The 15,392-nt window shown below is 40.4% G+C and overlaps 1 protein-coding gene across 1 annotated transcript; it reads right to left on the bottom strand.

Annotated features, from left to right (window-relative positions):
* Window positions 1-7,367: 7,367 nt before the first annotated feature.
* Window positions 7,368-12,292, bottom strand: LOC115104170 (protein ELFN1-like). Its single transcript, XM_029625421.2, has one exon. The coding sequence runs from the start codon at window positions 11,912-11,914 to the stop codon at window positions 9,506-9,508; it is 2,409 nt and encodes an 802-aa protein (XP_029481281.1). The 5' UTR covers window positions 11,915-12,292; the 3' UTR covers window positions 7,368-9,505.
* Window positions 12,293-15,392: the final 3,100 nt, after the last annotated feature.

The following is a 15,392-nucleotide window of genomic DNA, read 5'->3' on the forward strand; positions in this document are numbered from 1 at the left end:
ATTTCATACTGTAAATTACTGCAAAAAAAGACTCAGTTTACTGAATTAACATGGGCGAACCCTAAGGTTGGGTATGTGCTCTCTCCCTGACAGTGCACTTTCAAATCTGATAGTCCTTTAAAAAACTGGAGTCTGGCTAGATTAAAGGCAGCATGAAGCTGATGCTTGGATGCTTTTGAAGAGGGCCTAGTTTATCTTATTTTCCATAAAGCCCTAAAGCAATGGTTCCATACTTATCAGTTCTTTCCAGCATAATCTCTGATGACACTATCTTGGATGAAGATTGATATTGACAGGGGCTTGACAGGGGATTTACAGAGGAGTAAAATGTAGTCTATTAACTGTGTCACACTGAGGAAATATGTTAACTACTCGTAAGTGTTATTTTTCAAATTCATTCAAAGCCTCCAACAACAAAATGCTTATCAAGTCAACATAATTAGCCCTTGACTGAGCAATCAAAGAACACCTTGATGTTAGACTCAGATATCAAATTGCCAACTATTAGGAGCAGGTCGAAGCACCGGAATGATACTTTCCAATAATGACCTTCTTATGAAAACATTTACAGTGCCTTCAGAAAGTATTCATACCCCTTGACTTATTTCACATTTTGTTGTGTTACAGCCTGAATTTAACATTGATTACATTAATTATTTTTGTAACCCATCTATACACAATACCCCATAATGACAAAGTGAAAACATATTTTGCACATTTATTGAAATTTAAATACATACATTTCTCATTTACATAAGTATTCACACCCGGGTCAATACTTTGTAGAAGCACCTTTGGCAGCAATTACAGCTGTGACTCTTTGTAGGTACGTTTCTAAGAGCTTTCCACACCTGGATTGTGCAACATTTGCCTTTTGTTATTTAAATAATTATTCAAGCTCTCTCAAATTGGTTGTTGATAATTGCTAGACAAACATTTTCAGGTCTTGCAATAGATTTTCAAGTAGATTTAATTCAAAACTGTAACTCGGCCTCGCATGAACATTCACTGTAGGTCTTTCACTGTAATAGCTACTGTAAATTGGACAGTGCAGTTAGATTAACAAGAATTTAAGCTTTCTGCCAATATCAGATATGTCCTGGGGAATGTTCTTGTTACTTACAACCTCATGCTAATCGCATTAGCCTACGTTAGCTCAACCATCCGTGTGGAAGGGACACCTATCCTGAAGAAGTAATAAACAAATTAGGCACATTTGGGCAGTCTTGATACAACATTTTGAATAGAAATGCTGGGCTTGACAATCTGGACCCTCTATTTCTGAAACTATCCGCCGCCATTGTCGCAACCCCTATTACCAGCCTGTTCAACCTCTCTTTCATATCGTCTGAGATCCCCAAGGACTGGAAAGCTGCCGCGGTCATCCCCCTCTTCAAAGGGGGAGACACCGTGGACCCAAACTGTTACAGACCTATATCCATCCTGCCCTGCCTATCTAAGGTCTTCGAAAGCCAAGTCAACAAACAGGTCACTGACCATCTCGAATCCCACCGTACCTTCTCCGCTATGCAATCTGGTTTCCGAGCCGGTCACGGGTGCACCTCAGCCACACTCAAGGTACTAAACGACATCATAACCGCCATCGATAAAAGACAGTACTGTGCAGCCGTCTTCATCGACCTTGCCAAGGCTTTCGACTCTGTCAATCACCATATTCTTATCGGCAGACTCAGTAGCCTCGGTTTTTCGGATGACTGCCTTGCCTGGTTCACCAATTACTTTGCAGACAGAGTTCAGTGTGTCAAATCGGAGGGCATGCTGTCCGGTCCTCTGGCAGTCTCTATGGGGGTGCCACAGGGTTCAATTCTCGGGCCGACTCTTTTCTCTGTATATATCAATGATGTTGCTCTTGCTGCGGGCGATTCCCCGATCCACCTCTACGCAGACGACACCATTCTATATACTTTCGGCCCGTCATTGGACACTGTGCTATCTAACCTCCAAACGAGCTTCAATGCCATACAACACTCCTTCCGTGGCCTCCAACTGCTCTTAAACGCTAGTAAAACCAAATGCATGCTTTTCAACCGATCGCTGCCTGCACCCGCATGCCCGACTAGCATCACCACACTGGATGGTTCCGACCTTGAATATGTGGACACCTATAAGTACCTAGGTGTCTGGCTAGACTGCAAACTCTCCCTCCAGACCCATATCAAACATCTCCAATCGAAAATCAAATCAAGAGTCGGCTTTCTATTCCGCAACAAAGCCTCCTTCACTCACGCTGCCAAGCTTATCCTAGTAAAACTGACTATCCTACCGATCCTCGACTTCGGCGATGTCATCTACAAAATTGCTTCCAACACTCTACTCAGCAAACTGGATGCAGTTTATCACAGTGCCATCCGTTTTGTCACTAAAGCACCTTATACTACCCACCACTGCGACTTGTATGCTCTAGTCGGCTGGCCCTCGCTACATATTCATCGCCAGACCCACTGGCTCCAGGTCATCTACAAGGCCATGCTAGGTAAAGCTCCGCCTTATCTCAGTTCACTGGTCACGATGGCAACACCCATCCGTAGCACGCGCTCCAGCAGGTGTATCTCACTGATCATCCCTAAAGCCAACACCTCATTCAGCCGCCTTTCGTTCCAGTACTCTGCTGCCTGTGACTGGAACGAATTGCAAAAATCGCTGAAGTTGGAGACTTTTATCTCCCTCACCAACTTCAAACATCTGCTATCTGAGCAGCTAACCGATCGCTGCAGCTGTACATAATCTATTGGTAAACAGCCCACCCATTTTCACCTACCTCATCCCCACAGTTTTTATTTATTTACTTTTATGCTCTTTTGCACACCAATATCTCTACCTGTACATGATCATCTGATCATTTATCACTCCAGTGTTCATCTGCAATATTGTAATTATTCACCTACCTCCTCATGCCTTTTGCACACATTGTATATAGACTCCCCTTTTTTTCTACTGTGTTATTGACTTGTTAATTGTTTACTCCATGTGTAACTCTGTGTTGTCTGTTCACACTGCTATGCTTTATCTTGGCCAGGTTGCAGTTGCAAATGAGAACTTGTTCTCAACTAGCCTACCTGGTTAAATAAAGGTGAAATAAAAAAAATAAAAAAAAGTTTATTGGATCAGTCTAAAACTTTGCACATACACTGATTCCATCTAGTGGCCAAAATGCAAATTGCACCTTGGCTGGAGTAATACATTATGGCCTTTCTCTTGCATTTCAAAGATGATGGTACAAATAAAATACAAAGGAATGGTTTTTCTTTTCTTTGTATTATCTTTTAACAGATCTATTGTGTTATATTCTACTACGTTGCTTTCACATTTCCATAAACTTCAAAGTGTTTCCTTTCAAATGGCACCAAGAATATGTATATCCTTGCTTCAGGGCCTGAGCTACAGGCAGTTAGATTTGGGTATGTCAATTTAGTTTGAAAATTGAAAAGGGTCAATCCTTAAGAGGTTTTAAGCACATTTTTACTCCTGACCTTATTTAGGCTTGCCATAACAAAGGAGTTGAATACTTATTGACTCAAGACAGTTCAGCTTTTCATTTTAAATTGATAAAAATTCCTAAAAACATAATTCCACTTTGACATTATGGATTATTGTGTGTAGGCCACTGCCAAAAAAAGTCTTAATTTAATCCATTTTAAATCCAGACTGTAACACAACAAAATGGGAAACAAGTCAAGAGGTGTGAATACTTTCTGAAAGAACTATATGCAGGGTAATATAAATATTATTAATGAATCTAAATATTTTTCATGAGTCTTTTAAGCCATGTAGGCTATTAATAAATTAATAAATGTAAACATAGTCTAATCTAGAAGTCTTTGCAGCCCACATGCAACCTATTTTAAACATCATTATCTATCATTATTCCTTTTTTTTAAACCAGAGTAGCCCAAGAAAAAATGATTTAACAGTTTCAATGAGCATATGGAGTTGAATTTGAACAGAGTAGACATTACTTTATTGTTTTAATTAACACAAATGTGCAAATGTACATGTGTTTTTAGTTTTACCTAAGAAACTGTTGTCTGATTTACACCGAGTTTCATTTCAACACTTATAAGAGGCCTCTTTCACTCCATCACAATTAGTAACAGGAGATGGCAGGTGTGTATTACAGATACATTATTCAAGGATATTAGCTTTCCTTTTGCATGTATAGCTGCATTTCAGTTTTAATTTCTGAAATAGAGAACATGATATCACATGCAGAAGTCAGTGTGTTATATACAGTGCATTCGGAAAGTATTCAGACCCCTTGACTTTTTTCAAATTTTCTTACATTACAGCCTTATTCTAAAATGTATTAAATAGTTTTTCCCCCCTCATCAATCTACACATAATAACCCATAATGACAATGCAAAAACAGGTTTAGATTTCTTTTCAAATGTATTCAAATAAAAAACTGAAATATCACATTTTAAAAAGTATTCCGAACCTTTACCCAGTACTTTATTGAAGCACTTTTGGCAGTGATTACAGCCTTGAGTCTTCTTGGGTATGACGCTACAAGCTTGGCACACCTGTATTTGGAGAGTTTCTCCCATTCTTCTCTGCAGATCCTCTCAAGCTCTCTCAGGTTGGATGGGGAGCATTGCTGAACAGCTATTTTGAGGTCTCTCTAGAGATGTTTGATTGGGTTCACGTCTGGGCTCTGGATGGGCCACTCAAGGACATTCAGAGACTTGTCCCAAAGCCACTCCTGCGTTGTCTTGGCTGTGTGCTTAGGGTCGTTGTCCTGTTGGAAGGTGAATCTTCACCCCAGTCTGAGGTCCGGATCCCTCTGGAGCAGGTTTTCATAAAGGATCTCCCTGTACTTTACTCCGTTCATCTTTGCCTCGATTCTGACTAGTCTCCCAGTCCCTGCCGCTGAAAAACATCCCCACAGCATGATGCTGCCACCACCATGCTTCATCGTAGGGATAGTGCCAGGTTTCCGCCAGACGTGAAACTTGGCATTTAGGCCAAAGAGTTCAACATTGTTTTCATCAGACCAGATAATATTGCTTCTCATGGTCTGAGGGTTTTTAGGTGCCTTTTGGAAAAATCCAAGCGGGCTGTCATGTGCCTTTTACTCAGTAACTCAGCAATACTTTTTTTTTTATTATAAGAAGCTGTTTGGTGGTGTATTGTCTATAGATTGCTGAGGAAAAACATTTATTTAATCAATTTTAGAATAAGGCTGTAATGTAACAAAATGTGGAAAAAGTCAAGGGGTCTGAATACTTTCCGGAGGCACTTTAGACAAATGTCTGCCTTTCCAAATCATATCCAATCAATTGAATTTACAACAGGTGGACTGCAATCAAGTTGTAGAAACATCTCAAGGATGATCAATGGAATCAGGATGTACACTTTCGAGTCTCATAGCAAAGGGACTGAATACTTAAGTAAAAAATGTCTACGAACTTTGTCGTTATGGGGTATTGTGTGTAGATTGATATTTTTTATTTATTTAATCCATTTTTAGAATAAGGCTGTAACGTAACAAAATGTGAAAAAAGTCAAGGGGTCTGAATATTTTCAGAATGCTCTGTAATCTGATAACACCTGAGATTCTCTGGAGACAGTTACGTCATGTCTGAGAGAAAAGGAAGTAGCTTTTTTCAAATGGTACCACAATGGCTAACAATCTCCTGACTCCTTATCTATTGGACGCTTTCCAGTCCCTTTCAGAAGCTGAAATCTTATCTGAGATATGAAGATACATTTTCATAACAAATACATGTGTTAGTTCCCATCATTCCTCGCACATTTCAAATAGAAGTGCTGTTTGAACCTACAAACAAATATAATACATATATGTATTAGGTGACCCTTACATTTTGTGAAATTATAGTGATTTATAAGAAAAGCAATAACTGTGTTCCCTGCTTGTTTTTGATGTGCTGAATACTATACCTTCACTTTTGCTGAAATATTGGCATAACCTCAAAAGGTAAATTAAAATATAACTTTCGAAGCCAAATACACTTAAAGGGAGAGTTCACCCAAATTAGAAATTACATATTGGTTTCTTTTCCCTGTAAGCAGTCTATGGACAAAGTATAACAGCAATCCATGCTTTAGATTTTGCTTTGCAGATTAGCATTTATTGTCATGAATCTTGCCCTGGAGGCAGCTCTGCAAAGTGGTCACTAGCTGGCACAGAGACAAAGTCATAAAATCGGATTTTAAACCTTACCCTAACCTTAACCACACTGCTAACCCTAATGCCTAACCTTATATTTTGTTTTCATGAATTTTTATGATATAGGCTATTTTGACTTAGCAGCTTGCCCATATAGCGGAAAATTGCTCAGTTCTTTCTTCAGGGCAAGATTCATGACAATAAATGCCAACCTGCTTTTGCTTTGAATGTTTTGGAAGCGTATTGGTTTCCTTACCCATTCCATGGTCCTGTGTAGATTATCAGACCACCTTGATTGACTCTAAGAGCATTGCTTATAGAAGCGACACAGTATGTGCAGTCAGTATGGGGTTTCAGGTTTTTAAGTTCAGTGTTCCACAGTTGGCACTTTTAAGGTTAAGATATCTGACAACCATTGGGGACAAGACAAATGTATGTTTGTTTTTCAAAGGAGAGGCAGTCCTAGGGCTCGATTCAATCCATGCAGCTGAAGATAAGCGCTGTAGTGCGATTGAAATGTAAAGGTAATTTCCGATTGAGACGACATGTAGCGTTTACCGTGAATGCAGTCTCCATGAACGAAGGAACATTAAATGAAATGTATATCGCACTTCAGCGTAGGTCTTCAGCGCTACGTATTGAATCGAGCCCTCAGCATTTTGTGAACGTAATAAATATCTTCAGCTCCCAAGATAAATGCATGCAGTCACTTCTTCATAAGCACTTGCTTGGATATGTCCAGCAGAGCATTGGAAACACTGCCAATACTCCCATGGAAAAGGTGTATTACAGGGTAGCCGACATTAGAATATTTAGCTATACATGAAGAATGGTGCAAGTTGATGAAATTCTTGGACTACAAAATATTATGAACATTTCATAGTTTGGTAGAACCACTAACCTATCATAAAAACATGATAATGATGTGTGTGATACAAATACGTTTTCTCATACATTCAGGATTCTATACATTCAGGATTCTATACATTCAGGATTCTATACATTCAGGATTCCATACATTCAGGATTCCATACATTCATGATTCTATACATTCAGGATTCTATACATTCAGGATTCTATACATTCAGGATTCTATACATTCAGGATTCCATACATTCAGGATTCTATACATTCAGGATTCCATACATTCAGGATTCATATCTCTTGATTCAGATTTCAAAAACAAGAAAAGAACATAATGAAGATACTGATGGGTGCACCCTTCCCTTTATTTCACAGTACTTTGTCTGAAAGCAGGTAACATAGTATTAAGAAATGAAATGAAAACACTTTATTGTGCTCTTGTTTGTTTCCACCAGTTTCCCAACAATTCTAACTTTTATGAGCCACAGAAGTGCTACAATATGCAATATAAAAACATGTAGCTTACTTGCTAATTTATCTATAAATCTGACAGCTCTTGGAATCTAATTGAAATGCATTTAGAAAAATTACATCAAATAAGGACTTGTCAACAATATCAACACTGAAAGAAAAATAAAGAAAATTACAGTCGCACACATATCCCAGAAGTTTAAGGCGGTTGAAATAAGAACTCAGACAGCCAAGTTACCCCTTGTATCCACTCAAAAATAGTGTATAGATAATCTACAAATCCAGCGGCAGAAGTTTAGTTCAGGCATTCATGGGATATTATTTCATATTTAACCCAGGCATGTTGATATACCTCTGATTGGTGACGTCTAATTTACAAAAGTGTCATAACAGCCACACAATATAGGAAAATATCCTTCAACAAGAGCCTTCAGTGAAACCAACAACTTTGCTGTTTTTTACTTTGTTGGCTGAGAATTGCAGACAAATATAAAATATGATAAGTTATGGGAAATATATGAATTGATAAACCAAGTAGAGACAACGGAAACTGGAGATTATGGTTGTAAATAGCACATTTAAAAAATCTCTGAAATCAAATTAAAAAGCTGCCACATACAGATGTCATCATCTATATTGTACATTCATCCATCGGGCTATAAGGACAGATATGCCAGTAGAGAATGTGAACTGCATTCTCAGCATTCTGCATAAACAACAGGTGGGAAACTAAAGTTGCCTTCTGTGGAAAATATTGGTAATATAAAGGTGAATGGTCAATTACACTTTCAACAAAAGTAACTCTTAAAATGTTTTGGCTCTTTGAAACACAGTAGAACAAATTCAAATTAAATGTATATGGAACCTGATTTACTATGTTCACACATATCTAAGACCAGTGTTTCCCAACCCCCAACTGTACATCTTTTTGTTGTAGCCCCAGACAACCACACCTGATTCTACTTATCAATTAATTAATCGTCAAGCCCTTGACAAGTTGAATCAGGGGTTTTTGTGCTTGGGCTACAACTAAAAGGTGTGCTGTTGGGGGTACTTGAGGACCGGAGTTGGGAAACACTTTCTTAGACCATGCAGAAAGAAAATGTAAACACTTCAGCTTTTTCTACTTTGGTTCTAAAGATATGACTAATGGCTCACCATGCCGATGTCTAAGACAGACCATCAGCATCAGAATAATACAATGAACTGTCTTATGTGGAATATTACATTTAGAAAATTCCACCCTTTAAATATTGTGCAGTTTGTTTAGTGGCCTGTAAAATGTATTATGTGAAAGTGCTGTAAATAGGAGAAGGGAAAGTTAAGTGGTCTGGGTAATATAATACCAATTATCTGACCAGTGTAACGTTTATCAGTTAGGACAAGGAAATCATTAGAAAACAAATAAAGTAGCTGTCTTTGAAATCCATGGGCTAAACCTGAATCAAACATAATTTTTAAAATCTTATTAACAGCGAACATTGCAGATATAGAAACTGTATCAGTACATAGTTCAATTGTAGTTCCATTGTAGAATTAAATATATGTGGGGAGAAAAAAATGTTCTTTTTCGTATGATCGTTCAGTAGTCCTTCAAGAAAAATATTGAGGTTTCAGTAGACATGTTTTTCAATATTTGTTACAGTAATTTTCTCAAAGTACACAACAGCAAATCCACTGTCACAGGACTTGGCCATGCGATACCCAAATACCTATAATCCATTGCAACATATAATATGTATATTCTTAATTTGCAATATGTTTTCTTCTTGAAACGTTAGATTACAGTTTATTCCCATAAATTCCATACATAATGTGACAAATTTAAGATGGTCATTTCCAAGATGGTCATTTCCAAGGTTCTTTTCCTATTTTACTCACAGTCAAAATATGTTGCTATATATACGTTTAAGTAGTTGATCGCACTATGGACGTATCCATCCAATCAATAGTGAGTTTCACATATAAGTTTTCTGTGTCATTTCTGAAAGTTGTGGTCCAGTAGAAAATACTTGGAGAGATTAAGATTTCTGTTGAGCAGATACCCCTTTCCAGTAGTCTAAAATGTCATGCAGGTCTTCATCCTTGGCAAACTGCACTTTTTTACGTAGCGCATGTCCTGCAGCCATGTACTCGTCCTCGTCTTTGTGCCGTTTGCCACGGAGTTTGAAGCGCTCCCAGATAGTGTGATGTGGTTTGCAGTAATACTCAGGACTGGAGGAGTAGCTGAGGTTATGGTACTGAGGTGAGAGCGGAGAGTACGCCATGTCTCTGGGGCGGGGCCGAGTTAGGGGCTCAAGGATGGAGGGCTTGTGGCTTCCGGGCCCTTCCAGCTCCTCGATCTGCAGCTGGTGGCTGTCGGGATAGGAATGCCGGTGCTCATTGTACTGCCTGATCTTCTCCGCCTCTGCCCTAAGGATGGCAGCGGCTGGCGTTACAGTGAGGATGGTCTCACCCGTTGGCGAGGTCTTCTCTATGTACTTGGACTCTGAGCGGTAAGGCCTTGGGCTTCGCATTGGACCTCCAGTGGCAGTGCTGGGCCGCTTTGGCGGGACATCCGAGGTGTGGTGCCTCTGTAACGAGTGGTGGTAGCTGTCCTTATACACTGGGGACAGGAAGCCAGACTTGCTCTGCGGCTGCTCTGATATCAGGACCAGCTGGGGGTCCTGGGTGGACACAGCTCCTGATTTCACCCCTTGAAAAGATGTGGATTCTGATTTCAGAGCATCGATACAGTTGTTAATGATCTGATTGACCTTATCCACCTCTTTTGCAATGGTTGAAATCTCAGCCACTGACCCTTGGCTGTTCCCAGGCATGGACATCCCAGGCATGGACATCTCACACTCTCTGCGTTCATGGTGGTCCCCGGTTCCTCGCACCTCTATGTAACTTCCCTTGGCCATTTTAGGCATATCATCTCTTATCTCCTGCAGTTTGTACTGCTCCATTTCACTACCAGATGGTAGGTATGGCATGCGGGACATACTCTCCCCAGCCATCATTTGCTTCTGTGACATCCTGGAAATGGTTCCCCCTTCGAGCTCTTGTCCATATTTGAGTTCAATTATACTTTTCTTCAGGCTGCCTGCCTTTTTGTGCTTTTCATCTTGCTGACGTTTTTTACGCAAGCAATAGTAGACCACCCCTAGGACAATCACCATACTAAAGAGACAACCTAGGATGGTCATAATGTAGTGGGTAGCTGTTGCATGGTTTTGTGATCTCTCTTTCCCATTCCAGGGTCCTGTGGAGACTGCCAGACAAGTATGATTGAATCTAAGATTATTCTTTATAGAAGCGACACAGTATGTGTATTCGGTATGGGGTTTCAGGTTTTTAAGTTCAATGTCCTCATTCTGAATTTTGAGGTTTTGAATATCAGTGAAAAAACTGTTATTGTAGAGAACCAGGCTGTACATCTTCTTGAAGGGATGGGGGATCTGAACAGTGATGGTGGCGCTTGTTTTAGAGACTTGCTTCAGCTTCATACTGGGTTTTACATCCACATTAATCACTGTTGGGTTGATACTCATACTCTCATCTGGCTCAGTTCCGGAGGGACAGTCCTCCAGCCCACAGGGAGTGTAGTCTGGTGGGAGTGTGGTGGTCTCAGGAGGCACAGGTATGTACGGCGTCACATAGTCATCTGTACACACAGTGGAGAGCATATGGAGGGCATTCCGAAAAGTTGGGATGTTAGGGTTCTGGCTGAGCAGACTGTAGCCAGAGACACCTGATGGGGAGTCACAGACCATCCGTTCATTTGTCCTGTTGGGGAATGCAGAGAGCCACTTCACAAAGCCAAGTAGTTCACAGGAACAGTTGAAAGGGTTGGTGTAAAGCTCACAGGTAGTCAGTTTAGTCAGGCTGGTAAACGTGGACCCATCTAGCTGCTGGATACGGTTCATGGAGAGGTCGATGTTTTCCAGGCTATAGCACTCCAAAAAGGCATTGGGTGTCACAGTCTCAATCAGATTGGCCTGGAGGTAGAGGTACTGCAGCTTGCCCAAACCCCTGAGGATGCCCTCAGTAAGGTTGCGGAGTTTGTTGAAGCCTAACTGAAGGACCTGTAAGTTGAACTGGGCAGAAAAGGCCCCGTCATCTATGTAGTTGATCTCATTCTTGGTCAGGTTTAGGTAGGTCAGGTTGGCGAAGCGGCTGAGGGCAGAGAAATGGACACTTTTGATCTTGTTTTCATTGAGCCGAAGGTCCACAATGGTGCTGTTGATATGCGTGGGGATTGCCTCGTATGGAGGCTGGTTTTGGCTGCAGATGGCCAGCCACACAAAACCCTTCTCGCCTTCGATGAGCCAGCAGTCCCCATTGACTCTGCCTATATGGGTCAAATATACTATGGCCACAGACCAGAAAAAGGCACTCATTACCATAGCTCCACCGCAGGCCATTGGTGCTCCTCTTGATGTCATGGGCAGGGCCCAAAAGCTCTAAGACGGGAACACCACTGTGGTTTCTAAAGATGCTGAACTGAACTCTTTGTAATCTAGCTGGACTTTCAAGTGTTCTCCTCAGCGAGGACAATCAATATATTGGCCTTCTGTCCAGGGAAGGATAATTCGGTCCCAATGTTCCAGCCATTTACAAAAAGACGTTGGGCATGTGCATTTAGACCAGCATCCATCCAATGGCTTTAACCTGGAGTGACGTTTTAGAGATGGTTCGCTGAGATTCAGTATTTCACCACCTCAGATTGTCTTGTGCTTATTTCCCCAGGGATAACATCGTTGATCGGTCTCATCCTATTGTTTCTTCCTCTGTCTTTCTTGCTGGGTCATGGGCTCAGAGGAACTCCCTGTGAAGAAACGAGAAGCAGGCACACGTTAGGTGAATCAATAACCTCTTGAATGTGAGGTTTGCAATTTGAATATAACCACATTTACACCACTACATTTAAAAAGTATATATTTTTGGGCCAGAAATATTCAGAACACATGCCATGCTGCACAAGTAGAATGATATTTCTACTCTATAGACCATTTGTAGCAGTCAAATAACATGTTATCCAATCTGTATTTTATAATCATCTGTCACGTATACTGCACAAATGGATCCAAATAATCAAGACACATTTTTGTTTTACACGTTAAGTAAAAATAGCAAATATAATTTTAAAGGCAAAATAGGATTAATGTGTATGCTTCCTCTTTCATTGCCATCCAATTATTTTGTACACCATTTCAGAGGTGCTTTGCATTCCCTGTGGCATATTGCTATTAACGGAAACCTTTGGCCAATTACCACTTGACAGGTTGGGGAAAGCAGGGTCCCTATTTTCACACCATTAACCTGTGGACTGTCAAACACGAGTCCAACGAATGTTTAGATGCAGCATTCAATTCATGAATTACTCTGCACCATATGGAAATGTCTTCTCAAGAACCTTAAATATGTTTTAATTTGACAACAGAAATAGAACTTAATGGCTTTCAGTGCAATGTGTCTCTTAAACATCTTACGGTAACTACTGAGGATACAAACCGTGAACCAAAAATAGCAAACTGTTCATTGTCAATTTGACCCTGTCAGATAGCTCCCCCGGGAAATTGCAGTGTTCCATTGGGTCTGGTTACATAATTGGACCCAATCAATTTGGTCAACAGCCCAAGGTTTCCGAACAAAGTTGATAGCTGCAGGAGAAAACCTTGGAGCTGGGTGTGTAGCCTATAGATCCTGGTTTTATGGAGAGGTATTAATGAATTATTAGTCATAAACAGCAGGTGACCTCACCATGGGAGGTGCCGAGAGGAAGGAAAGTCAAATGTTTAAGTATATGAGTCATTCTCGTAATAGTCTTAGGTATTAACTTGCACCACGGTCGACCAGCACAGCCGTGGTCATAATCAGCAGCAGTGGCCAGCGAGGAACACGTCTTCAGCGAGGAACACACGCGGCCAGCGAGGAACACGGAGACACTTCACATCTTCCTGGAACAATAGTCTTGTGTTTGGACTATGAATTGCATACACTAGTTCCATTCAAAGAACTACCTTATAACTTTGATACTCCCACCATACTAAATCATGATGCTTTTTCCATTTCTTAACGGATTTCTTTGTGCTGAAATTTCAAAAAAATATATGGGATAGGCTATTGCACGTGCCAATTACGATATTGATTTATATGTTATGACTGCATGCCAAACATAAAAGTATTTGTTCTCCTTTTTGATAATAAGAACTGAGGCTGCAAAATGCCTATGGAGGAATGAAACGTATTTACTGCATGCCAGACATTTCTGAGTGAGAGGGGAAACATTTCATCTGCATTCACTAATGTGTAGTCAATACATCTTGCTGACCCAAGGGCTACTGTATACTTCATTGTCAGTGGCACATAGTATTGCTTTTTTATCCAAACCTGAGCCACTTAACTAGCTTTCAAATCAGATTGGACTCAGTCAGTTATTCATTTTTCATTGTTAAAATTCAATATGATGGCAAACATAGCCACAGAAGAAACGCTCTCCACCAAGGCAGGGGTCTCGGCTCAGAGTGATGAATTACACGTTCTCTTCTCCGGTCCACTTAAAGCAGCCCAGACATCTCAGAGGGAGATATTTGTTTAGACCTCACATAGATGTGTAGGCTGCTGTACAGAACAACACCCGGTACCTCGTCTGCCATGCTTACTGCTGTCACACTTGAATATGTCTAAGAACAATGAGAATCAAGAAGATAACCAACCTCCAACCTGCAAAGACAGAGAGGGATTTGTGTATATTCATAATTTAACAAAGACAATGAGAGATGTTTCAATTATGAAAATTATGTTAATGAGGAGAAGTAATTTCTTTTTCATATTATACATATGATTCATATTAAGACCTGGAAGGATTCCTGCTGTAGATAACGACCCTTTTTTTTTTAAAGAAAGCAAATCAAATTTGAATCCAATCTAATACAATATATTAGAAATGCAAGTCACTGTTCGAGAAATGGCACTTGTGGACTTCCCTTAAGTAACGTCAAATGTTCAACTCTTCTAGATCCGGTGACTGTGTTATTACAGCCATTAATTCGTTGTGAATGGTGTGGGAGTGATTGACCATGAAAATGGGCTGGAAACTCAAGTGATGGATAGGTTAATCATAGAGGATAGCAGTTGAATACTTTAAACCCAGAGGTATGTGGTGTGCGCCCTCATCACTGGCCTCTCTTAGCCCTCTGATGCATCTGCTGACACAGGCCAGTAGATGCGTTGCCTTGTGGGAGGCCACAGAGGGTGAGAAGAAAGGTGTCCCTAGGTGGTAGAGGACATAGGCCTTTACATAAAGGGGACAATCATGTTGCTACAACAGGATAATTGTGACAGTTTATTGCAGAGGGAATACACCTTAAATTGGAACCGTGGACCTAAGGTCATTCCAGCAGTCTGTTGACCTTTTGTGTGGTCTGCCCACCACGCTCCAATTAGGCCTAAACAAATGTTGTGTTGCCATCTAGCATTGCTATCATAAATGAGGAAGTGAGCATATGTTTTCAGGAAGTCAAAATAACTAACAGCCATACCATGATCTCTAGGGCACAATACTGAACTGTTCATATTCAAAAACAAAACTGTCCACATTCTACAAACTAAAGGACAATATGAATACAATTTCCATTGTTTAGTATCCTCTTACCGCACAGTGTACATGATGCTGGCTTGATTCTAATGGGAATCACTGATAATAGAGGAAGTATGTCCATTGTTCAACATAAACCTATTCAGGACTACACTGGTCAGCATGTTTGCACATAAGTGCTGATTGGGACAGAAACAGGGTTGTTGAGGCTAAGATTAATCACTATGTAGTACTGACACAGTCATCAGTCAGTGGAAACCTTCCAGTGTTTTCATCTTCTCAATATGCTCTACCTTGAAAAGAACATTTGTGATATCCGTGCA

The sequence above is a fragment of the Oncorhynchus nerka genome, linkage group LG26 (genome assembly GCF_034236695.1).
Source record: "Oncorhynchus nerka isolate Pitt River linkage group LG26, Oner_Uvic_2.0, whole genome shotgun sequence".
NCBI lineage: Eukaryota > Metazoa > Chordata > Actinopteri > Salmoniformes > Salmonidae > Oncorhynchus > Oncorhynchus nerka.